The sequence below is a fragment of the Diabrotica virgifera genome, chromosome 1, assembly GCF_917563875.1.
Source record: "Diabrotica virgifera virgifera chromosome 1, PGI_DIABVI_V3a".
Taxonomy (NCBI): domain Eukaryota; kingdom Metazoa; phylum Arthropoda; class Insecta; order Coleoptera; family Chrysomelidae; genus Diabrotica; species Diabrotica virgifera.
The window spans coordinates 278,760,214-278,785,484 of record NC_065443.1 but is presented as its reverse complement, the minus strand read 5'-3'; the positions used below and the strand labels follow the sequence as shown (position 1 = coordinate 278,785,484).

General features: G+C 33.1%; 1 protein-coding gene across 1 annotated transcript in view; it reads right to left on the bottom strand.

Moving 5' to 3' along the window:
• The window catches only part of LOC114333883 (lysosomal acid glucosylceramidase-like), a 40,317-nt gene extending 19,056 nt beyond the window's left edge, over positions 1–21,261 (bottom strand). Inside the window, exons 1-4 of the mRNA XM_028283878.2 lie at positions 20,933–21,261; positions 12,738–12,888; positions 6,676–6,960; positions 2,949–3,062 (exon numbers count right to left, since the gene is read on the bottom strand). Coding sequence (XP_028139679.2) covers positions 2,949–3,062; positions 6,676–6,960; positions 12,738–12,888; positions 20,933–21,249 — 867 coding nt within the window. The 5' untranslated portion in view covers positions 21,250–21,261. The remainder of the gene's footprint in view (positions 1–2,948; positions 3,063–6,675; positions 6,961–12,737; positions 12,889–20,932) is intronic.
• Between the last annotated feature and the right edge of the window lie 4,010 nt (positions 21,262–25,271).

Below are 25,271 nucleotides of genomic sequence, written 5' to 3'. Positions count from 1 at the left end.
TTTTAGAGCCGATGTTCATTTCGCGAAATATCGCGGGATTCGTGTCTAAAATATTAAATTTACCCCCTACCCCTCTCCGTGGGAAGTCGTGTTTGATATCATTCGATAGATTTTTAAAAAATATTGAGCACATATTTTTTAGTTTTTCGATCTGTCATTCATTTCGCGAAATATTCGCTTTGTTCTTGTGAAATTTTGGGACTCCCCCATTTCCTTACGCCCGGCTCAAATCGTCAGATTTTTGAAATATACACTCTTTTGCACGTACTTAACTTACCTTATCTTAATCTGACAATTTCGAGTTTTTTTAAGGATAGATTTTTTTTCGGGCCCCCCTTAACGAACTCCCCTGTGTTAAGAACCAATATATGGTAGAGGTAGGTATATATGCAGAACACCAGGTTTGTCCCCATATGATAATCTGACGCGCTCGAGTAACTGCAAAAATCCCCGCTTGGGCTCCCCTACCATAACTTTGGGTAAAACACTAGAGTTTCAATGTAGTTTTAGTAAAAGTTATTAACAAATAACGATTTTCACTTATTTTGCAGTTTGCGTAGCAACAAATCAACATTTTAACTTTCAAAAATCGACATTTTAAAGGGTTTTCAATGTTCTAAAAATTAAATTTTGTAATTTTATATGTCAATTATTTAGCTTTTGAATAAGGTGCAAAAAATCGAAAAAATCGCGATTATTGCACTAAATTGTTAATAATTAAAAAACGGACGCCAACTCTAGGCAGGAAACAGGTAGGTTTTCTTCCTATAGGTCTACAATAACTAAAATATTAGTCAGCTACCTTGATCTTTGAGTGTCCCGATCACGGTCTATTTCTAGCTTATTTCCCTGGAGTATCATGGTGATGGATCCAAGTTTCATCCATAGTGGTAAATCGATGCACAAAATCTAGTTTATCCTTTCGAAAACGCTCTAAATGTTACTGAGAAAGTCACACGCGAATGTGAGTTTGTTCCGCTCTTAGCGAATGCGGCACTCATTGTGAATACAGCTTTTTGAAACCCAATACTTCAGTCAAAATATTTGTTACACTGACCAATGAGATACTTCTACTAAATTTCTGTCAGTCACTAGACGATTTTCATGTATCATATCCTGTATTTTTTCTACGATTTCTGGTGTTGTTGCTGTTTTTGGACGTCATTGGCGTGACACGTCGATACTAAATGGTTTGTAAGCAAATAATTAATTGACAGATTGAAATGAAACTTCTCACGCGTTCATAGCAAGACTGTACCAACCTAACAAAATAAAATTATAGTTTAGAGAAATAAGGAAAAAAAAAATATCGTGTTGGTGACACAACCCCCTCCAGGCCGAAACCAAATTTTTCGAGTAATATGGTCATCTATAATAATAACCTATATGTTTCCTGCAGCCGATTTTGATGATATACATAGTTATAAACAAATGAAGATCAAAAAACGGTAAATTTTCGCTTTTTTCGTCTATTACTAAAAAATTGGGCATTTTAAAAAAATTTGAGAGTAATAAACTCATAAACCGTATAAAAAACTTCAATATGGCGTTCGCTGAATATGTCTATCCTTATTGGTTGCTTAGAAAATTGCCAAATAAATAATAAATTTTGAGTTTTTATAAATATTCATAACTTATGTAAAAATTAACTTAAAACCTTCTTATTACACAAAATGCTGAGACTTATGGTGCTTAAATTATACCCTAAATTTCAAAGCAATTGGTCAAATAGTTTAAAAGTTATTTAATTTGTTTATCCAAAATTATTTTTTTTGTAACACTGTAAGTCAGAAAATGATGAAGTTACAGTAATATTTTGGATAGTTTATGAAAGAGCAAAATTTACAGTATTTAGTTAAATAAAAAAAATGACAAAAAATAATTATAAATATTGCAAAATACCTTTGCAAAAACATGTGAATTAAAAAAATAGGGGGGCTAACTTTGTCCCTAAATGCCCTAGAACAGTTGTTTTTCTTTCTAAATGTGTATAAAAATTCAGTCTTTCTAAATGTGAAAAAATAATTTTTCTACGGGTAACGGTTAAAAAGTTATTCTAATTGTTTATAAGTAAGCAAAAAATCGACAAGTTTTTGCAAAATAATTTTACACTGTTTAAAATTATTTGTTGTCATTTATTTTTAATTAAGGTAATAGTATAAATGTTCTTTTCATAAACTGTCTGAAGTATTATTGTAACCTCGTAATTTTCTGACTTATAGTGTTGCAAAAAAAAATGAATTTGGGATAAACAAATTAAATAACTTTTAAACTATTTGACCAATTGCTTTGAAATTTAAAATATAATTTAAGTACAAGAAGTCTCGGCACTCCGTGTAATAAGAAGATTCTAATTTAATTTTTACCTAAGTTATGAATATTTATAAAAACTCAAAATTTATGATTTATTTTGCAATTTTCTAAGCAACCAATAAGGATGGACATATTCAGCGAATGCCATATTGAACTTTTTTATACGATTTATGACTTTCTTACTCTCAAATTTGTTTAAAGTGCTTAACTTTTTGGTAATAGACGAAAAAAGCGATAATTTACCGTTTTTCGATCTTCATTTGTTTATAACTATGTATATCATTAAAATCGGCTGCAGGAAACATATAGGTTAATAATATAGATGTCCATACTACTCAAAAAATTTGGTTTCGGCCTGGAGGGGGATGTGTCACGAGAAAAATCTTATTTCTCTGGACTATTAGGCCTATTAACCAAAACTTACTGAACAGCCTAGTATATAAGAAAGAATTAACCACTTGTTTCTTTCAACGTTAAAAATATTTATTTACATACAATAAACGGATTAATATTGGAGCGAATTAATGACTATGATATATAAGAGAAAAAAGAAAACCGAAAAGAAAATGCTAGATTAAATATGAAGAATAGAAATTATTCAATAAAGTAGGTATAATAAAAAATTTTATACTTACATCTACTAACCATAAAGGTAGAAACAAACGTTGGTCATCTAACGTGATAATTTTTAGATCAGAGAATTCAGATTTTTTAAGTGTTGGACCCAAGTTTTGAGAAATCCATCTTCCCTAAAATAAGAAGCAAATGTAATTGCTTTGGTTCTGGCTGTGTGACTATTAATATAGAAAAAATTTATCTTCTGCATAGTTGGTACCAAGTATTGTATGATTTCTTCGATTTAACAAATAATATCCAGAAAACTCTCGTATTCTCTATATACAAGCTTTTATCTTGATTGGATTTACAAGTCATTTACATAAGCAAAAAAGTAAAAGTAGAGCAAATAATACCAAAAATTACAAAAAACTTATCAAGTAAGTAAACAAAAAAGACAAAACTTATCAAGTAATAATTAGATATTGTCATTTTTCTTCCTTTCTCGTGTTTCAGATCTCAAATACAACAGAAATATAACTTTACTGTGACCCTCCATACCAATTTAACAACGATCTTAACAGTTAATTATATTGTCTCTAAGTCTGACAAACGCCCTTTAGAGGAACCAAATCATCTAGACCTAACCTATTGGCCTAACCTATGTTCTTCTAAAGAGTATTGAAAAAATATTAAATGCGTTAGCAAGAAGAAATTCATTTTGGTCCGTAGCTGGTCTTCTACAAGTTCTTCGAGATCTACGTATATAATCCAAAATTTGCGTATTAGAATTTGAAAATGCGGTCTCGAATTATCTAGCATTCATCGTCATCATCACACAGCCAAATTTGTCCACTGTCGGACATAGGCCTCCTCAAGATGTCTCCAACCTTCTCTGTCCTGGGCAGCTGCAATGCAGTTTGTCGCTATTCTTTTAATGTCGTGCCATTTTTAGTTATGACTGTTCAAAGTTTCTATGTTATGTATTTATTTTCCTATTATCGACACCTGTATGTGTTAACAATGTAAATTCAAAAAAAAATAATATATTTTTATTAACCGTAAAATGTTACTTATATATATATATAATAAGCGAGTCTTCTACAGCTGTCGCCGCTTCTCACATCCTAATCTCCAGCTATTTCTGTCGAAGCAATCTTCAGTTTTTAAGTCTCTGGCGGTCATTGCATCTTCGACATCTTCTCTTCAGGATCGTCTTGGTCTACCTCGTTTTCTTCTTGTGGGTGGAGTCCATTTTTCTATTTTTTTCGGCCATCTATTTTCAGGCATTCTCTGAAGGTGTCCATACCAGTTAAGTCTTTTGGCTTCGATTGTGTCTATTATATCTAGATCGATTTCCATTTGTCTCCTAATATCTTCGTTTCTCACCCTATCAAGTCTAGTGAGTCGGCAACATCGTCTCCAATAGTTCATTTCCATCGCCTTGATTTTTGACTTGTTTCTTTGGTTAATTTCCCAGAGTTCAGCGCCGTACAACCCAATACTTTCTATTATTGTTTTATACATTCTTCTTTTATTTTCTTTTGTTATTTTATTACTCCACAATAGTCCGTGTAGCTGTCTGGTGGCTGATCTTGCTTGGCCAATTCTGGAATGTATTTCGTCGTTACTCCCTGCTTTTGAAGATATTTGGACTCCTAAGTATTTGAAGACTTCTGTTGGATTTATAGTTCCCATTTCAACTTGTAGGCGTTCTGGTGTTTCTCCTACAACTAAGTACTCGGTTTTTTGTATATTAATTGTAAGGCCCCACTTAGTGTACTCCTCTTCCAGTTTTCTGAGCATATAGTCTATATCACTCTCGTCTTCAGCTAGAATGGCTTGATCGTCAGCGAAGTGTATTGTGTACAATCTATCGTCATCGATTGGGATGCCCATATTGCAGCACTTTCTTCTCCACAGTGAGAGTGCCTCATTTAAATATATTTTAAAGAGTGTAGGTGCTATGCAGCAGCCTTGCTTTAGGCTCTTACTAATAGGAATTTCTCTCGTTAATTTGTTTCCAGTTTTAATGTTTACCGTCATATTTTTGTAAAGCTGTTGTATATTTTTTTTGCTTATTCCTTGTTTTTCCATTGCTATCCAGAGCATTGAAAGTGGTACACTATCGTATGCCTTTGTCAGATCAATAAAAACTATATGGGTGGAAAGGTTGTGGGCTAATCTTTTCTCAATAACTTGCTTTAGAGAAAATATGCTGTCCATACAGGATCTGCCTGCACGAAAGCCATTTTGTTCTTCTACATCTGTCATCTCTTTTTCAATTTTATTTTTTATTATTTTTCCATAGAGTCTTGAGAGTGAGTTTATGACACTAAGCCCCCTGTAGTTTGAACAATTTTTTCTATCTCCTTTTTTGTATATATTGTTAATATGTGCTTTTGTCCACTCATGTGGTAAATCATGACCTTTATAGAATAAGGTGAAAACATACGCAAGTAATTCTCGTAATACTTGTGGGCTGTGTTTTAGTAATTCGTTCGGTATTCCTTGTGGTCCGCATGACTTTCGATTTTTTAGAGTTCGTATTGCATTCTCGACTTCCTGTACTGTTATTTCATCGTCTTCATCGTATTCTACTTCATATGTTGTTGTACTGATGTTCGTGAATTGCAGTCCTGTTTCAGTCAAAAATTGCGAGTAATGTTCGATCCAAGATCTTTCTTCTATTAAATCTATTCTACTAGTCTCTTTTCTGTTTGTTCTCAGATTTTTTATCGTTTTCCATGCTTCTCTTGATCTTGTTGACCCTATATATTTGTTGAGCTCTTCGCATTTACTTTCCCAGGAATTATTTTTTTGCTTTCGTTACTAGATTTTTTACTTCTCTGTTTGATCTTGCATACGTTCGTCATCATCTGGGTCATCTGTCAAAAATAATATATTTTTATTAACCGTAAAATGTTACTTCAATAGTTAATACAAAGGAGTTCTGATATGAGAAATGATTCAAATTTATTTAATAAAGGTTTTTCTTCCACATAATAGACTTGTTTAACAATTATTATATAATAAAATAACTCGGAGTTATTTGGTAAAGTCTTATTGTTAACTTATAAACACTTTTAGTTCTTGTAGATAGGAAATTGTGTACTTAGTTGACTGTTTTTATGTCAGTTAGAACTTTGTTAACTTATCAACATTTAAGATAGAAACGCAGATAGAACCTTGTAACTCACGTATTTCAACCACCTGTTAATAGATATCGTTGCTAGTATCATATTAAGGTGAAGAACATAAAATAAAACCAAGTTACATAAAAATCTCAGTTTAGACAAAAATTGCAGATAGAACCTTGTTATTCGAACTGTCTTTCGGCCCTTTTCCCAGACGAAAAGAATGCAAATACGTGATCGTGTCCTTTATTTGATTTCTTCTATTTTCATCGTCTCTGTGCTTATATATTGTAAAAGACAGAGATACGGGATGCAACCAGAAAGCAGTTTCTTAACGAAAAGTTTTGGATTGAAAATATTGTTTATTATTTTTCTTTCAGTTATTTTAATTGTTTTACTTGTAGTAAACTTTGTATCTAGGGCTTTTCATCTTCCTCGTTTTACGAGAGACGAGAGACGTCCTTTTTTTGCGTCTCAAATGTGAAATCATTGCTTCGCGGTGATTTCCCTTAAATAGGCAGGTTGTTAATATTTTAGAGATGTGACTGCATAGCTCCACCGAAGACGCATAAGATGCAGAAATAGCTATCTGACTCGGAATCAAATAAAAACAGAAACCTCCTTTTCCTTTTATTTATTACTTATTATTTTTTATCTCAAAAAGTCTTACCAACTGTGTGGGGCCCATAGCTAATCCAGGTATATTGAACGTAATGTAACCTATAGTCGGTTGGTTACCAGTGGTGAGTCCCCAAAAGGTAACGTTATTCTGTTTGTATGCTTCCAGGAACTTTAAATGATAGTTTGCCCATGGCTGATACATGTCTGACCTTAAAGTTCCAAAGATTGTGGCATATTTCGGTATAACTTTCATCCATATTGGTGACGACCAGGCTGAACCTATCAATCTAATGGGACGGCCAGCCAGTTGATTTGCTTTTTGAATTAATGGGATCTACAATATAAAAAATGTTAATCTGTAATATAAAAATGAATAAATAAAAATCTCTTTTTTAAATTTTATGATACACAAACTTAAGATTTATGATACACAAATTTAAGAAAAATGCACAAACAATTGAAAAATTTCAAAAATTTAACGACTACCTACCTATTTAAACTAAGAAGGTTTACAATTGAATTGCTTATTGTATAAAGGGGATAAGTCCACTTCCGTATGAAATTAAAGTGACATATACATTTTGTTAAATACGTCGACGTATCGATGTATAAAGGAAATTTGTATCTCTCACCATACGCAAAATATCGCACGATAAAAATTGTTGTTGAGCGTATAAAGGGAACTAGTCCGGGACTGATTACCTTTATACAATAATTATTGTGGCGCCACCATCGTTTGGGGCATTTTGTTTACAAAGTCGTTTATTTTATTACTTCGGTTAGCTTACGTTAGTTAGTTTTACAATGTATTTTAGGTTTTGTTTGTAATAATAAACCTCATTTTAATACTAAATTAATGATTTAACTATACAGGGTGATCAACTTCTGTGACAAAGTCCAATATATCTGTTATTATAAAATATATAAAAAAAGTTGTTAATAAAAGTTATAGACACCTTTAATGTACATATTTTAAAATTAGCGAGAAATATACAGGGTCCTCCATAACAGGGTGCCAAACCAAAGTTATGTTTTTTTAAATGGAACACCCTGTATTTTATTCAAAATCTGGTTTCTCTACATTTTTCTGATTAAAAGGATATATCACTTGTCTAGGGTTATACTGAATGTTTCAAAGTTATGAGCACTTTTATCTAAAAATCATACTGATTTGATCGCCCTGTATAATTCTAACAGTATAATATAAACTTATTTTTTTACTGCTGTTGACTGTCAATATTAAAGTAGTTTTGCAACAACGTACAATTTTTGTATCACTACACAAATTGTATACAGGGTAAGTCAAAATGCAAATAAAAGATTTTCTTCATATTTTTAAATGGAACACCCTGTATTTTATATTACCATCGAAAAGTTCTTTCATTATACTTGCATATCTTTTAAATATTCCCTATACCTAAAATTATTAGTTTTCGAGATATTTTAGTTTTATTGTTGATAACTCATAGATACGTTTATTACAGTAATTACCCTTAATATTAGAAACCTCCAATGAGTTTGTTAATGATAATTAAAATTAGACTGCATTTCATTTTTTCTCTAAGTTTATGGTAAATTCTATACAATAACGACAATGTTATATTTACTAACAAAATGATAGTAATTTTCCGCGAAGAAATGGGAACTATAAATTGCTGCTAGTTCTTAAGGTTACTTTGAAATAATTGACACAAGAACTGTCAGATGTAAGATTTTAATTACCTGTACGTTTTTATTTTTGTTATTGATTATAATTGTTCGCCATATTGTTATAATTGTTACCTAACAATGAATTTTAGTCGTGAAGAAATGACAGACATGATATCGATTTTAGGAGAGTGTTTCAAAAACTCATTAGTTGCCACAAGAATTTATAAGGAACGGTGTCCATAGCGTCAACAACCAAATAAGAGAGCATTTGACAACTTATTAGACAGGCTTAATCGTACTGGTTCTGTTTATGAAGCAAAGGAAAAAACAAAAATCATTATTACGGATGAAAATGAATTAAATGTTTTACTGCCTGTTACAGAAAATCCTCATGCAAGTATTCAAAATATTACAAGAGAGCAAGATATAAGATATGGATGGATCTATCCAAAATATACTCAAGAAAAATAACATGCACCCATATCATATACAATTACATCAGGAACTTGTTGGGGATGATTTCGAACGAAGAGTACAATTTTGACAATGGTCACAACAACAAAGAGTTATACAGAGAGATTTTTTGTTACTTTTTTGGGGACGAGGCAACATTCCACAAAAATGGTAGTGTAAAGAGACACAATTTTCATTATTATTTCACAACCAATCCGTACTGTGCTCAGACACATAGTCAAACGAGATGGTCCTTAAATGTTTGGGGTGGAATCATAGGCAATTACGTTATAGGTCCTTTTTTCTTTGAGGAATCGGTAAATGGTGAGGTTTATTTAAATTTTCTAGTGAATCATTTGCATATTCTACTTGAAAATGTAGCACTAAACATCCGCCAACATATGTGGTGCCTTCACGACGGAGCCTCTGCTCACCACAACGCACTTGTCAACGGTGAACTCGATGAACTATTTCCTGAAAAATGGATAGGAAGAGATGGGCCAGTTCACTGGCCACCAAGATCACCAGAATTAAACGAAGTTGACTTCTTTTTCTGGGGTTATATTAAAGATGTAGTGTATAGGACACCTCCAACAATAGTTGACGATATGAAAATAATGATTCTAAACGCCTTTCAAAGTGTCGCACAAAAAATGCTTACAAACATCAGCAGGTCTTTCAAAACTCGTGTCCAGGCTTGTGTAGACGTTATGGGAGGACATTTTGAACACATTTTATAATATAAGAAGTACGTTAAACATTTTTTTTATTTAATTTTTTTTTAATAAATTTGGATTAATTAAAGTATTGTTACTAATAACTAATACATGTTGTTATAAACAATAAAACTAAAATATCTCGAAAACTAATAACTTTAGGTATAGGGAATATTTAAAAGATATGTAAGTATAGTAAAAGAACTTTTTGATAATAATATAAAATACAGGGTGTTCCATTTAAAATTATGAAGAAAATCTTGTATTTACATTTTGACTTACCCTGTATACAATTTGTGTAGTTATAAAAAAATTGTACATTGTTGCAAAACTACTTTAATATTGACAGTCAAAAGCATTAAAAAAATAAGTTTATATTACACCGTTGGAAACATACAGGGCGATCAAATCAGTATGATTTTTTAATAAAAGTGCTCGTAACTTTGAAACACTCAGTATAAACCTGGACAAGTGTTATATCTATGGGATCATTAAAATGTAGAGAAACCAGATTTTGAATAAAATACAGGGTGTTCCATTTAAAAAAACATAACTTTGGTTTGGAACCTTGTTATGGAGGACCCTGTATATTTCTCACTAATTTTAAAATATGTACATTAAAGGTGTCTATAACTTTTATTAACAACTTTTTTTCATATATTGTATAATAACAGATATATTGGACTTTGTCAAAGAAGTTGATCACCCTGTACAAAAGAAGCACTATTTCGTCTTTTATTAATTGATTGTATAAAGGAATCAAGTCCCAGCCTTTAAAAACTAATTTTTGTCCTTAATCGTGTTCAAAGCCAAATTTGTTGTATCACATGTCACTCTACTAGTCTCCTTCTACATTTCATCTGTAGAACAAAATTTGATAGACCATCAAGTTTCTAAACTAAATAGTTTTTTTCGTTTTTCTCAAAACTAAGTATTGTGGACTTATACCGTTTATAGAAAAAGCGCTTCAATTATTAATTTCGTGTTACTACAATTCAAATGTCGTAGTAAAAATGTTTTAATTTAATGACTTACAAGGCTTATATTCCTATAATCGACTCATTTTATAGTGTGTTTTTTCGGAGAATTTAAAAAAGTTAATTTTAACTAATTAGAAATTTGGGGAATTTGGCTTAGATCGCCCATTATTAGTATTACTCCATTTCTACTTACTGATCGTATTGATAATGTTAATAAGGTCTTTTAAAGTATCTGCAAAATTTTTCTGAGATGCCGTTAGGAGTATTCTTTTTGACACGGGTAATACAAAGTGGCGTCCCAGATTTTAGGCTGGTATAAAGTCAAACAGTGCTTGACTCAAAAAAAGGCCAACATACAAGAATCGGGATGAAAAATCAGGATATAGTTCTCCTGGCGGTAATCCACAGCTCCAACGAAGGAAGGCCTATCGATTAGGGGTGGGGACAACTCTGCTTTCAGCACGAGAAACCTAGTCTTAGCCTTATTTCATACTTTACAACTTCCGTCGTCACGACAAACAGTCGTAACGACAGTTAGTCGTACATTCCATTAGTCCAGTACTGTCCAATGTACGGAGCCTTTCACACAGGACGACCACGAATACCTGTCGTGCCGTTGCTCGTCGCCTGTCGTCCAGTGTCACTGCAATGGACGACGGCCATGTCGTGTCGTGCTATCAGTGAACCACTGGCATAAATTAGTGCTTCCGTACTTAACGACAGTTAATCGTGTAGTACCATTGAACCCAGTGGCACGTACATAATGGCAGACAATATAGATAGGGAATTTTTAATTGCACTGGTACAAAGTAGACCAGTGTTGTGGGACAAAACTTTGGATGTGTATAAAGACAGAAATGCGACAAGGAAGGCATGGCGTGAAGTTTTAGTGTAGGTTAACTCTGATTTTCAAAACTTAGAGGACCAGGAGAAAACTAAGTTTGGTAAGTTGTAACTTACTTTATTTTACATTTAAAGTATACACGTAGATTACAAACCTGAATTTTTTAGCCCATTAATTTTCAACGTTATGTAAACGCAACATTTTTAATTGTATTATTTTTAATGTATCACTACTTGAATAACATTTTTATTGCTACATTTTATTTAAAACAGAACATAAAGTACAAATCTAATCAAATATTTTGAAATAATTATGGCATGTAATGTAATACGCATAAAGATAAAGACAAGAAGAAGAAGAAGAAGAAGAAGAAGAATAAGAAGTATTTTGATGACGATTTCCGAAGTGGAAATCGAAAGGTCAAATAAACTTAATCATAAAATAAAATTGTGGCTTATTCCCAACTAAAATAGTAAATTTCATAAGAGACCACAAGAAAATAGCTTCAGAACCATTATTATTTTTTATGTTATTTAATTACAAAAGGTTATAATTAGGATTTTTGTAAAAATGCTTATTTTAAAGATATGTTGCTTATCTTTGTTTATTTTACTTCTATGATAAACTATCTATAGTAAAATTTCGTGTTACTTCCTGTCTCAAGCAAAATTCTATGAAGTATACAAAATAAAATTCTATTAATTCAATAAGTCATAAGAATTTCAATCCCTTGGGCTTAGGAGATAAGCGGGAAAACCCATCGTTACCTGCCATGTAATAAACTAATATTTGTCTGCAGAAAGCCCAAATTTACTATATTGTTGTAAAATAGTACCGGCATATTTGTCTAAATTTAGATACGCCCAAATCACATCTTCAGATGTTTAAAGAACTTTTTTTACGTATAAATAATATTATGTATAAATAATAAATTTTTTCTCTATTCATTTTACGCCCTGTGCTCTCTACGACAATAAGATGAATACTGTCGTAAAGTGTGAAAGTCCGATGAGCACGACAAACGGTCGCACGACCGTTTGTCGTGACGACCAAAGTCCTAAAGTATAAAATCGGCCTTAAGGTACGTATTCATTACGTTGGTGCTCCGTGCTCGGTGTAGCTGCTCCACATAGTGGATACGTTGTTGCTGCCGAAAAGGCGCTCACCACCGGCGACCCAACCGGTGGCGGTTTATATGTAGAGCAGCGAATGCCGTATCCATTAAATCAGTTACACAGAGCACCAACTTAATGGATACGTACCTTTAAATTTCAACAAACGTCAAAAACAGAAACAGAGAGTGGTAGGGAAATCACGTGGCAATTTCATTATTCATAATAAGACCTACTCCATCTATATGTATTGCTGTTCATAAGATTTCTTGAGTAGTAAATTGTGTGACCTCTAATTACTTGGTGACCTCTGTGTCCCTTTGGTGGACATTATTTTCATTTCTGGTATATCATACCTTATATTGAAAATCTTCAGGAGCTAATGTAAAATTCTTTAATGAAGGATCATACGATTCTGCATACGAGTAGGCACGTAATCCGAAATCAGATGCACCTATTGGCACTCTTCCTAATGTATATTCTATACCATCCTTTCCAAAATACGATCTGAAAATATAAAAAATATATTATGTATTACATTATGTACCTATTATCGCTGATTGTTAAATATATTATACAAATATAGCTCGTAGAGTTAGACGATTATGCATAGTTCTTTTACTTTATTTATTTTATTTTTCTGCTTCTAAAATTAAACTTGTCCATAAAAATCCCAACAAGTTAAATAAGAATAAACAATACGACATGTTTTTGATTAGTGTTGCCCAAAATCGGTCTTGGTCTTGCAGTCTTGGTCTTCTTCTTGCGTTTTTGCAAGACCAAGACCAAGACCAAGACCGCCTAATTTGAGCAAGATAAAGACCAAGACTTACCGTATAAGATTTGAGCAAGAACAAGACTCTTGCGTCTTGCAGTTAGAACTGAGGGTCGTTTTAGAGAGTATATTAGTTCGGGTATATTCTTAGATACGCTATGAGAGGCAAAAAAATTTTAAAAAAAAATTTGGAAAATTTGACTTATGCGCATTACGAACAATACCACAAACATACATAGCGAATCAAAATATCTATTAAAATAATACTTGACACATTTGACACGTACTCAGAGATCATTATTACAATGCGATAATAAAATATTTTTACATGCTTTCCCAGCAGACGACATCTTCGCTCTGAAATAAATTGTTAAGGTTTTAAGTATAGCCGGCCTTTATTCATAAATTAATATTCTTGTGTTGCGACCTTGCGATGCCGACAATAATGTTGTTAAAAATCTGTAGATGATAAAAAATATACCTATTACATCTTATCGGTATATAGAATAGTAAGACTATTATGTATATTGTTTCTGATGATTGTGCAATGACCTCATTCGGTTAGACAAAATTTGCTGAAAGAATGCGGCTAATACTTAAAAGTATTAATAACGAGACACATTAATGCAGATAATGCCGGCTATACATACCGTGTAAACAAACTAACGAAATATTTAATAACGATATACTGTCTACCCAGGCATTGAACAAAGAAGTAATACAGTGAAACGTATGCAAGACAAAAGCACATTTATAGCAGTTTTGTCCGTAGTTAAATTAAATTGGTCATTTGTTTTATCAATCAACTGTTCTTTTGTTACTCTTTGTGTTTGGTGATATACACTACTCCAAGAAATTAACGCACCACCTTAAAAACAAGTCATTTTTATGTCTTGAATTTCCTAAACCTGTTGTCCGATTGAAGTGATTTTTTCAATATGTTATAGCTTTATTCTTTAACAATATCGCTGTAATAATACTATTGCTAGGCAGGTAAATTTTCGTTGTATACCGGGTGTACCAATCAAACTGGGTTTTTTTTTTCTCAAAGTTCGCATCACCCTATGGAATATTCTAGCTTATAAAATATTAAAATTAAAACCCAACTATAGCCTCATATTTTCTTTACATTTTGTTTTTTGATTCATTCGCTTATGTTGGGGAATAAAAAGTTACGTACTCTTTTAGCTAGCCATGTTTTTTATCAATACAGGGTGTTTTTAAATAAGTATGGCAAACTTTAAGGGGTAATTACTGTGCACGAAAAAGTAATGACTTTGCTTTTAAACGTATTGTTATGACAGTTCCGTAGATTGTTCCTACATAGAAAGAGTCCCTCGACGTGAAAGAAGAAGTAGTCACGTACGAGAATATTCTGGATGTCATGGAATAACCCAGAAATGTCTGGTGACATCTAGAACGTCAGAAAACTATATAAACATTATGTGTTTGACATTCTATAGTTCAGTTGTATTTTGAGATTTTGAGTATTTAAAGTTGTCAGTTTGTTCAAGTTGTTAACGTATTGTAATATTGTATTGGAGTTTAAATAAAGTATTGTAAAGAACTTGTAACATTGGTGACAGCGGTGGGATAAGAAGACATTAAGTAATTTGTATATGGTCAATACAAGATCTACTAAATTCGAGAAAGAAATGGATACATCCGGACCACCAGAATGGTTTTTAAAAATGGAAGAGTTGAAAGAGAAACGTAGGCAAGCAGAGAAAGACAATGAAGAGAAACGTAGGCAAGAAGAGAAAGACAATGAAGAGAAACGTAGGCAAGCAGAGAAAGAAAATGAAGAGAAACGTAGGCAAGAAGAGAAAGAAAATGAAGAGAAACGTAGGCAAGAAGAGGAGGAGAAAAACAAAGCTATTTAGATAATAAACTAGAACAGCAACAAAATGATTTAAAGCAACAACAAGATAATTTAAAATCTAGTTTAGAAAGACAAATAGTTATGTTAGAACGAAAAATTAATACCCAAGCTTCTTTATCTCGTATTGTTTCAGTAACGAATGTCGAATCTGAAACAGCCCCTTCATCTTCACATCCCCTAAATCTTCTTGAATCAGGCACAATCAGAAATAGCAAAATTTTGAAACCACCCACCTTCGATGGCCAAACAGCATGGGAAACGTATCGTTTCCAATTTGAAGCTGCAGCTAAAGCAAATGGCTGGACTGAAAGAGAAATGGCAGCTTCCTTGGTGGTGTCGCTTCGAGGTCAGGCAGCAACCGTCCTTCAATTTCTTCCTCAGGATTCACCTAGTTATGACTCACTTGTTCAAGCTTTAGAAACAAGATATGGCCAACAACATCTGAAGCAGGTTTTTCAAAGTCAGCTTAAAGTTCGGTATCAAAAACATAACGATAGCCTACAAGAATTTGAAGCTGATATTAAAAGATTACTACATTTGGCATACCCTCAGGCACCTAAAGATTTTCTTGAACAAATCGGTATACAGGCATTCATAGACGGACTACATGATATCGAAATGCAACAGGCTCTCCGATTACAACACCACAAAACGCTAAATGGAGCACTAGTTTCATCCCAGGAGTTTGAAGCGGCTAAAAGTATTTCAAGATCTCGCCCAAGATTAAAAGAAATAAGATTTCGAGAAGATGAACAAGTCCCCACCACAGATAATCAACAACCTATTTTGTCCCAGATGTTGAACATACTCCAAAATCTTCAACAAAATCAACAAAAAGCTCAAAATCAAAACAGAAGATGTTTTAACTGCGGAAGAATTGGACATTTGCAGGTCAATTGTAGAAGTGGATCCCAAGCGAGAAAAGAAGAATACAATAATGATGTCAGAAGGTCGCCTAGATCGACATCCAGAAGCCCATCATATAGTCCTACTAGAAATATTAGTAGAGATAGGTATGTAAGAAGTCGATCTCCTACAACTGACCACAGATATTCAAACAATAGCCAGGGAAACGAATAAAAGTCGACACTAAGGGGCGGGCGTCGGCTGAATCTAATAAAAGCCCCCAAATTCGCAGTTATACGTTAAACAAAAATGAACAGAATTTATTACTTAAGGGCTACGTTGACAATCAAAAATGCACTTTTCTTATTGATACCGGTGCAACAAGATCTTTCGTTCGCAAAGAACTTCTCAACAGAAAACTGCAGCCATCTAAAACAAACTTAGTTCTTGAAACAGCTTCAGGTCAAACCATTCCAATTCATGGAGAAGTATCGGCGACCATAAAGATTGGCAACACCTTGATAAAACACATATTTCTTGTAGCCGATATTAAAGATGAATGCATTCTTGGAATGGACATTATGCAAAACAAATTTATCATAGATCTTCAAAATAAAATTTTGTTTATTGAAAATGAAGAAATAGTCCTAAATTTTGAAGAGTCTACACCTCAAGTAAGAGTTATAGTTAGTGAAGATACAGAAATTCCTCAAAATTCTGAAAGTATAGTCCTGGCGAGACTGAGTCAAAAACCTGAAGGTTTATATTTCGGCGTTGTTGAAAGCGAGGAACTTGTTAATGACGGAATCTTGATAGCCAGATGCCTCGTGAATGTAGATGAGATAATTCCAGTAAGGGTTGCTAATTTGTCCAAAAAGCCTTTTAAGTTGAAGAAAGAACAACAAATAGCACTCTGTACGCCAATAGAAAAAATAATCAAGTGCGAAAAGTATTTGAAAAAGAATACAGCTTTAAGTTACCAAGTTGACGCTAACCTGGCGAAAGAACTGATCAAAAATGTTGATCACTTAACAACTGAAGAAGTAGAAAAAGCTAATGAATTTATTAATGAAAACTACACATTTTTGAATCCGAGAAATCTACAGGGCGTACTAGTCTAGTTCAACATAGAATCGATACTGGAGATGCAAGACCAATTCGTCAAGCCCCACGCAGATTACCGTTTGCTAGACAAAAAGAAGTTGAAAACATAATACAAGACATGATAAATTCCGATATCATTGAAGAAGCTTCGGGCCCCTGGTGTTCACCAGTAGTCTTAGTAACTAAGAAAGACGGATCTACTCGTTTTTGTGTAGACTACAGAAGATTAAACCATGTTACACAAAAGGACAGTTATCCATTGCCACGAATAGATGATACACTAAACACTTTATCAGGTGCTAAATGGTTTTCGACTCTAGATTTAAAAAGCGGCTACTGGCAAGTAGAAGTACATCCTGATGATCGAGACAAAACAGCTTTTTCAACTGGCCGTGGTCTCTACAGGTTTCAGGTTCTACCATTTGGTCTTTGTAATGCTCCAGCTACGTTTGAACGCCTGATAGAAATGGTTTTAAGAGGACTTACTTGGAAAACATGTCTAGTATATCTTGATGATATAATGATTATGTCCAAAACCTTTGATGAACATCTGAAAAACTTAAGCGAGGTATTTGAAAGACTGCGAAATGCCAACTTAAAGCTTAATTATAAGAAATGTTCACTATTTCAAAGAGAAGCGTACTATCTAGGACATATCGTGTCAGCAGATGGAATTAAAACTGATCCAGAGAAGATTTCAGTTATTAAAGATTGGCCTAAACCAGGAAATAAAAAAGAAATTAGAAGTTTTCTTGGACTCTGTTCATATTACCGAAAATTCATAAAAGATTTTGGCCGCATCGCTAAGCCTCTTTATCGACTAACCGAAAACAACATTGAATTTGACTGGACACCGGATTGTCAAAATGCCTTCGTAGATTTAAAAAAACTACTTACAACAGCACCTATCCTAGCCTATCCACGAGAAGATGGAAAATTTCTGTTGGATTGTGACGCATCTCAGCATGGTATTGGCGCTGTATTATCACAAGAACAGGAAGGTGAAGAAAAAGTTATTGCATATTTTAGTAAAACCATAGGAAAGGCAGAAAAGAATTATTGCGTTACCAGAAAAGAGCTCCTAGCTATTATAAAAGCCCTAGAACACTTTCATACCTTCCTTTATAACAGAAATTTTACAATCAGAACAGACCATAGCGCTTTGCAGTGGCTAATGAATTTTAAAAAGCCAGAAGGACAAGTGGCTCGATGGATAGAGAGACTCCAACAGTATAACTTCGACATAGTACATCGAAAAGGGCGTCTCCATAACAATGCCGATATTCTTTCTAGGCGACCCTGTTTAGAACGACAATGCCAGTACTGTAAAAGACTTGAAGAAAAAGAGAGCGTAACTGAAGAAGTAAGTCTCTGCATGACCACGGTTGAACAGGAAGAAGATAATGATCAGACTTCCCTGGAAAACATTAAGAAGAGTCAAAAGAAAGATAATGACTTAAGAGTCATACGAGAATGGCTTAGAAATGGAGTAAGACCTCTTTGGCAGGAAATATCTAAATATAGTCGAATTATAAAGGCGTAATGGGAATCTTTGCATCTTTCGAATGGTCTATCATATCGGAAGTGGGAAAGTCCCGATGGAGTACGTATAGTTCAACAAGTGGTACTGCCAAAATCACACATTAAAAGTGTGTTGCAAGAACTTCATAGCAGCCTGTCTGGAGGACATTTTGGGGTAAAAAGAACACTGGCCAGGGTTCGAGACAGATTTTATTGGATCAATTGTCGCCGAGATGTAGAAGAATGGTGTAAGAAATGCGACTTATGTAACGGTAGAAAAGGCCCTAGAACAAGAAGTCGTGGCAAAATGGCACAATATCTTTCCGGAGAGCCTTTTGAACGACTTGCAGTTGATATTCTCGGTCCACTTCCAACGACAGAGAGAGGTAACAAGTACTTAATGGTTGCAATGGATTATTTTTCAAAATGGCCTGAAATTGCACCTCTTCCTAATCAAGAAGCGACGACTGTAGCAGAAGCATTCATAACACACGTCGTATCAAGACATGGAGTTCCTTTAGAGTTGCATTCTGATCAGGGACGAAATTTTGAATCCGAATTATGGCAAGAATTAATGAAAATCTTGGGTATTAAGAAAACTCGAACTACGCCTCTCCACCCACAATCAGACGGAATGATCGAAAGACATAATAGAACTATTTGTCAATACCTCTCAATGTTTGTTGCTGATAATCAAAAAGATTGGGATACCCTAATACCTCTATTCCTGTTAGCCTACAGAAGTTCTGAACATGAAGCAACCGGTTATTCTCCATCAATGATGATCACCGGAAGAGAAATGAAGCTTCCTCAAGATCTTATTTTCGGAAAATTGCCTACCTGTGAAGAAGAACCTTCATCCCTGACGTACCTAGAAAGCTTAAGAGAAAAACTGGAAAAAGTCCACGAATTTGCTCGTAAAAGTTTGAAGCTTCAAAGTGATAAAGCCAAGTCCAGGTTCGATGTGCAAGCTACAGGGACAACTTTCGAAAGAGGTGATCCAGTATGGCTATACAATCCCACACGCAAGAAAGGACTTTGTCCGAAACTTCAACGAAACTGGGAAGGCCCGTACACCGTCTTAAAGAAAATAAATGATCTGGTCTACCGCATCCAGTTTTCAGCGAGAAGTAAACCCAAGGTAGTTCACATTGAGAGATTAGCCCCATATCATGGAACTGATCCACCCTGTTGGCTTCAACCAGACCCTGATAGACCAGTTATTCGAGGCGAATAACTATAAAGGAGGGAGCAGTGTTATGACAGTTCCGTAGATTGTTCCTACATAGAAAGAGTCCCTCGACGTGAAAGAAGAAGTAGTCACGTACGAGAATATTCTGGATGTCATGGAATAACCGAGAAATGTCTGGTGACATCTAGAACGTCAGAAAACATTATGTGTTTGACATTCTATAGTTCAGTTGTATTTTGAGATTTTGAGTATTTAAAGTTGTCAGTTTGTTCAAGTTGTTAACGTATTGTAATATTGTATTGGAGTTTAAATAAAGTATTGTAAAGAACTTGTAACAGTATGTTCGCAAATGCTTCGTTTCCAAAATTGGCGATGTTAAAATTGTTCTTATAAAGATTTTAATATTCACCAATGGCGCGCATACCTACATGTAGCCGGTTTGCTTAGAATTACCCCTTAAAATTTGCCATACTTATTTCAAAACAGCCTGTATTGATGAAAAACATGGCTAGTTATTAAAATACCTAACTTTGTTGGTTCTAAGCGAATGAATAAAAAAACAGAATGTTAAGAAAATATCAGACTGTAGTATTGTTTTAATTTCGGTATTTTATAAATGCTAGGCTAGAATATTCCACAGGATGATGCGAACTTTGAGAAAAAAACACAGTTTGATTTGTACATTCATTGGTACCGGTACCTATAGGTACAACGACAATTTACCTTCTAGCAATAATATTATTACAGCGAAATTGTTAACGAATAAATAATTCAAACTTAAAATTTACCCACTCTGTTACGTTGTTCTAAGATATGTAAGAGACGAATGGGCAACTGCGAGACTTGCAAGACTCTTGCTGCAAGACCAAGACCAAGACCAAGACCTGGAGCGCAATACCAAGACCAGTTGTACTGTTTCAAGACCAAGACCAAGACTGTCTAAGTCTCGTCTTGATCTTGCATTTGGGCAACACTATCTTTGATACCTTGTTTACTATGAATTTTGACGTTTTCATTTTCAGTGACATTAGCGCAATAAAATTGTTGTGTTTAGTTGTTAATTTGAAATTATGGTTTGTTTTGTTTTTCAAATTATTTAACTTTTAGCCTTTGTGGATGATATTTTAATTTTTTTAACATTTGTTATATTTTTGACGTAGAGAGTCAACTTAGGTATATCACCGAACGTCACTTGAAACTTACTGATGAATTGTGATGTAGCTTATCTTACCTCAATAAATTTTCTTTCGCCCCTTCGTTTAGAGAATTGACATTTATCCCTGTAGAATCCGTAAAAGCACCTCCAAAACCATGTATCTCTTGATGCTCTTTGGTATAGACATAAACTTTCTTAGCATTAGTTTTTTTCTGTTCTGGTAAAAAACTACCTTCAGTCTTTTCGAACCTTAGACCTTTTTTGTTTGAGGTGTATATCAAGTAATATGTCTTATCAACTGGTTGAATTTTTGGTAAAAAATCGCAGTAAGTGTCATTGCACACACAAACTGTGCCACCTTTGCCATAATCTTTGCTAATGCATTGTTGCATTGTGACAGAAAAAAGTCCTAAAAATTAAAGTATCTTAGCCATACTACAAAGTCGCGGTCAGTCCTATAAGTACTTAGCTTTCAAAATAAAAACGAAAATTTTGGAATAGTGGTGATTTATTTCTGAACGAAGTCTCCTTTTAGTTTGATACACTTGACCCAGCGATCCTCCAACCTATTTATCCCATCTGAAAAATACGTTTTCTCCAACGGCTTAGGTGTAAGCCGGTGCTTTGTCAAGGTGAAAGACCATTTTGTTTTTTCTCCAACTGCGACCGTTTTGCCCTTTTCCCTTGTTAATCCCAGCAAACGGTGACCAACACCTTGGTGGCCGATAGGACAGACTTCGCTTTCTTTGGAGCACGTTTGCGGGGTGACGTGTTTACTGTATCGAGTATTCCTTGGTCTTTAGTGTGTACCAGAGGATCCATTTCTTGTCGTTGGATATGAAGTAACGTAAACACTCCTTTGGATTACGCTTAAGCAGCCTCAAAGACTGCTTTGATTTGGGATGGTATAAAGTTGCGCTTTTTGGCCTGAGTGAGGAAACGCGGCACCCTTCACTACGACAGCTTTCTTATGCTCAAAATTTCATGCAGGATATGACACATGTGATCTTTTGAGATGACCAATGTCTCAGCTATCTCGTGAACCTTCAATCGGCGGTCTACCAATAAAGATTGTAATCTTCTTTCACGTTATCCTCCTGGGGCACCTGGGCGTGGCTTATAAAAAGCCGATGTGCGATCACGTTGAAACTCACTAAACCAATTTTGGTGGTTGCCATCGAAGGAGAAGAATCAGCTTATACAGCTTTGATTTCTCTGCGCCATTTTCCTTTCAGAAACAAGGATCGAATCATTGACCGATATTGTTTTTTCATTTTTTTTAATTCCCAGACGCCAGACATGCCCTTTTCCACACGCGGTCAAAGCAAAACTACGGGTCCGATTTGGCTGAAATTTTGATATCGGACGTCTACAAGAATGTATTATACGATAGTACATTTCTCTTGCGATATGGCGCCATCGTGCGGATAGCCTAAGTACTTATCGGATCACCCACGTATAAAAAGAATTGTTATATAAAAATAATATTTCTAACAATATTGCAAATGCCTGTTTTTGTGGAATGTTAGTTCTTTTTAGTAGTCTGAAAACCAATATTCGCAAGATTTGCCTGGGAGAGATGGTGAGATATTATAATATAATATTGTTGAACGTGTTTTCTCCTACGAAAACAGCACTAGATATAGGAGCAGAATATGACATCGAAAACCTATAAAATAAAATTTTTGACTGAATTTATTAATTTATATCTTATACAGAGAGAGTCTGTAATTTGGAATAAATTCATTATCTCAAATACTAATTGTTTTTTTGAAAATTGCTCAGATTCGTCGATTAGTATTTCAAATTGTCCTTTTTGTCATACAATAATAATGTATACAGGTTGTCCCAATTTAGAGATATGACGTCATCGTTGATTTTCTTAAATGGCAACACTGTCATTTTGATAGCTATTTTGATAGGGTGTCTTAAGTTATACACAACTGCAAAATATCAAATTTTTATTCTCTACCGTTTACAAGATAATAGAAGATAACAAAGTTGTGTCTGTAATTTGGAATAAATTCAATAATTAAAATACTAATTGTTTTTTTAAAAAATGCTCAGACCCTTCGATTAGTATTTCAAATTGTCATTTTTGACATACAATAATAATGTATACAGGGTGTCCCAATTTAGAGACATGACGTCATAGTTGATTTTCTTAAATGGCAACACTATTATTTTAATAGCTATTTTGATAGGGTGTGTAAAGTTATACACAAATGCAAAATTTCAAATTTTTATTCCCTACCATTTACAAGATAATAAAAAATATCAAAGTTATGAAAAACAAGTAAACAAATAATAATTGAATTTAATTATTTCAATTAAGCAGATACTCATAATGTTGTCCTCAATTATTTTCAAATTGTCAATGGGCAACGTTATGAGCATTTGCTTATTTGAAATAATTAAACTCAATTATTATTTGATATTCATAACTTTGAGTTCATAACTTTGTTATTTTTTTATTATCTTGTAAATGGTAGGAAATAAAAATTTTGAAATTTTGCAGTTGTGTATAACTTTAGACACCCCTATCAAAATATCAATCAAAATGACAGTGTTTCAAATTAAGAAAATCAATGATGACGTCATATCTCTAAATTGGGACACCCTGTGTACATTATTATTGTATGTCAAAAATGAAAATTTGAAATAATACTCGACGGGTTAAAGCATTTTTCAAAAAAGCAATTAGTATTGTAATTATTGAATTTATTCCAAATTACAGACATAACTTTGTTATTTTCTATTATCTTGTAAATGGTAGAGAATAAAAATTTAATATTTTGCAGTTGTGTATAACTTTACACACCCTATCAAAATAGCTATTAAAATGATAGTGTCTCTAAATTGGGACACCCTGTATATATTATTATTGTATGTCAAAAAGGACAATTTGAAATACTAATCGACGGGTCTGAGCATTTTTCAAAAAAGCAATTAGTATTTGAGATATTGAATTTATTCCAAATTACAGACTCTCTCTGTATATAAAAATCAATTGCTATATTTGTAGAAGTTCAGGGAAGGTTTATACTGTTTTATATAGTCATTTTAGTAGCCACCAAAATGTTTACATCTATACATATAAAATGCTCTTTTCACAGTATTTGTTGCCGTACTCCTCCGAAACGGTCTGACCGATTTTTATAAAATTTTACACGTGTATTCGGCAGGTCTAAGAATAGGTTGTTATCTGTTTTTCATACCAGTACGTCATAAGGGGGGTTGCTAATGACGCCATAACTCTCATAATAATGACGTGAAAAATACGAAATTAAGTAGGTAGACTCCTTGCGAATTTGGAGCAGAACCGTACTAAAATTTTTTCTTTAGCGCAATCGGTGTCCGAAATACAATATCTCAAGCCGTAGAAATATTCTGAGAACAGAAGAACGAGCAACAAATTCCATAGAAGAGAAGCTGAACAGTTTAACTTTGGGACTCAAATTGGGCAAAATATGAATTTTTTAATATTGCGAAATTTTCAAAAAATATCCCTAAACGGAACTTTTCTGACAAACCGTAAGCAGGAGAAAAATTCTGAGCACACGAAAAGAACAATCAGCAAATTATAAAATTTTATTTAATTTTAAATAATTTTGTTTAATTTTATTTAATTTTATTTAATTTTATTTAATTTTATTTAATTTTATTTAATTTTATTTAATTTTATTTAATTTTATTTAATTTTATTTAATTTTATTTAATTTTATTTAATTTTATTTAATTTTATTTAATTTTATTTAATTTTATTTAATTTTATTTAATTTTATTTAATTTAATTTAATTTAATTTAATTTAAGTATTTTATTTATTTTCGTTTATTTTATTTTATTTCATTTTTTAATTCCATTTATTTTTTTATTTTATGTCATTTTATTAAATTTTATTTATTTTTATCTAATTTCATTAATTTTATTTAATTTTATTCAGTTTTATTGACTTTTATCCTATTTAATTTTATTTTATTTTATTTAATGTTATTTAATTTTAATTTTATTTTATTTTATTTAATCAACAACTATAGAGTTGGAACCACCCCGAATCCAATCATACATACAGGGTTGTTTTGAATGTAGATAAAATAAAGCTGTTATGTTCATTATAAGATAAACAAATTTAAGATTGTAACTGTTGCACTACAAACTTTATTTTGTTACTTCTATCTAAACTTTATTACTTCAAACATCATGTGTAATTAATTAAAAATAATAATAAAACCTCATTCACATCGAGCATTGTTTGTTTATTAATTACGAATTCCTTTTCTTTATTTTAAGTTTATTGTATACAAAAGTTTGTTTTTGTCTATTGAGGCAGTACGAAGTCTGCCAGGTCAGCTAGTACTATACTACAATCACAATAAAGATACACTAGAAATAAACAAAATAAGACATGTTGA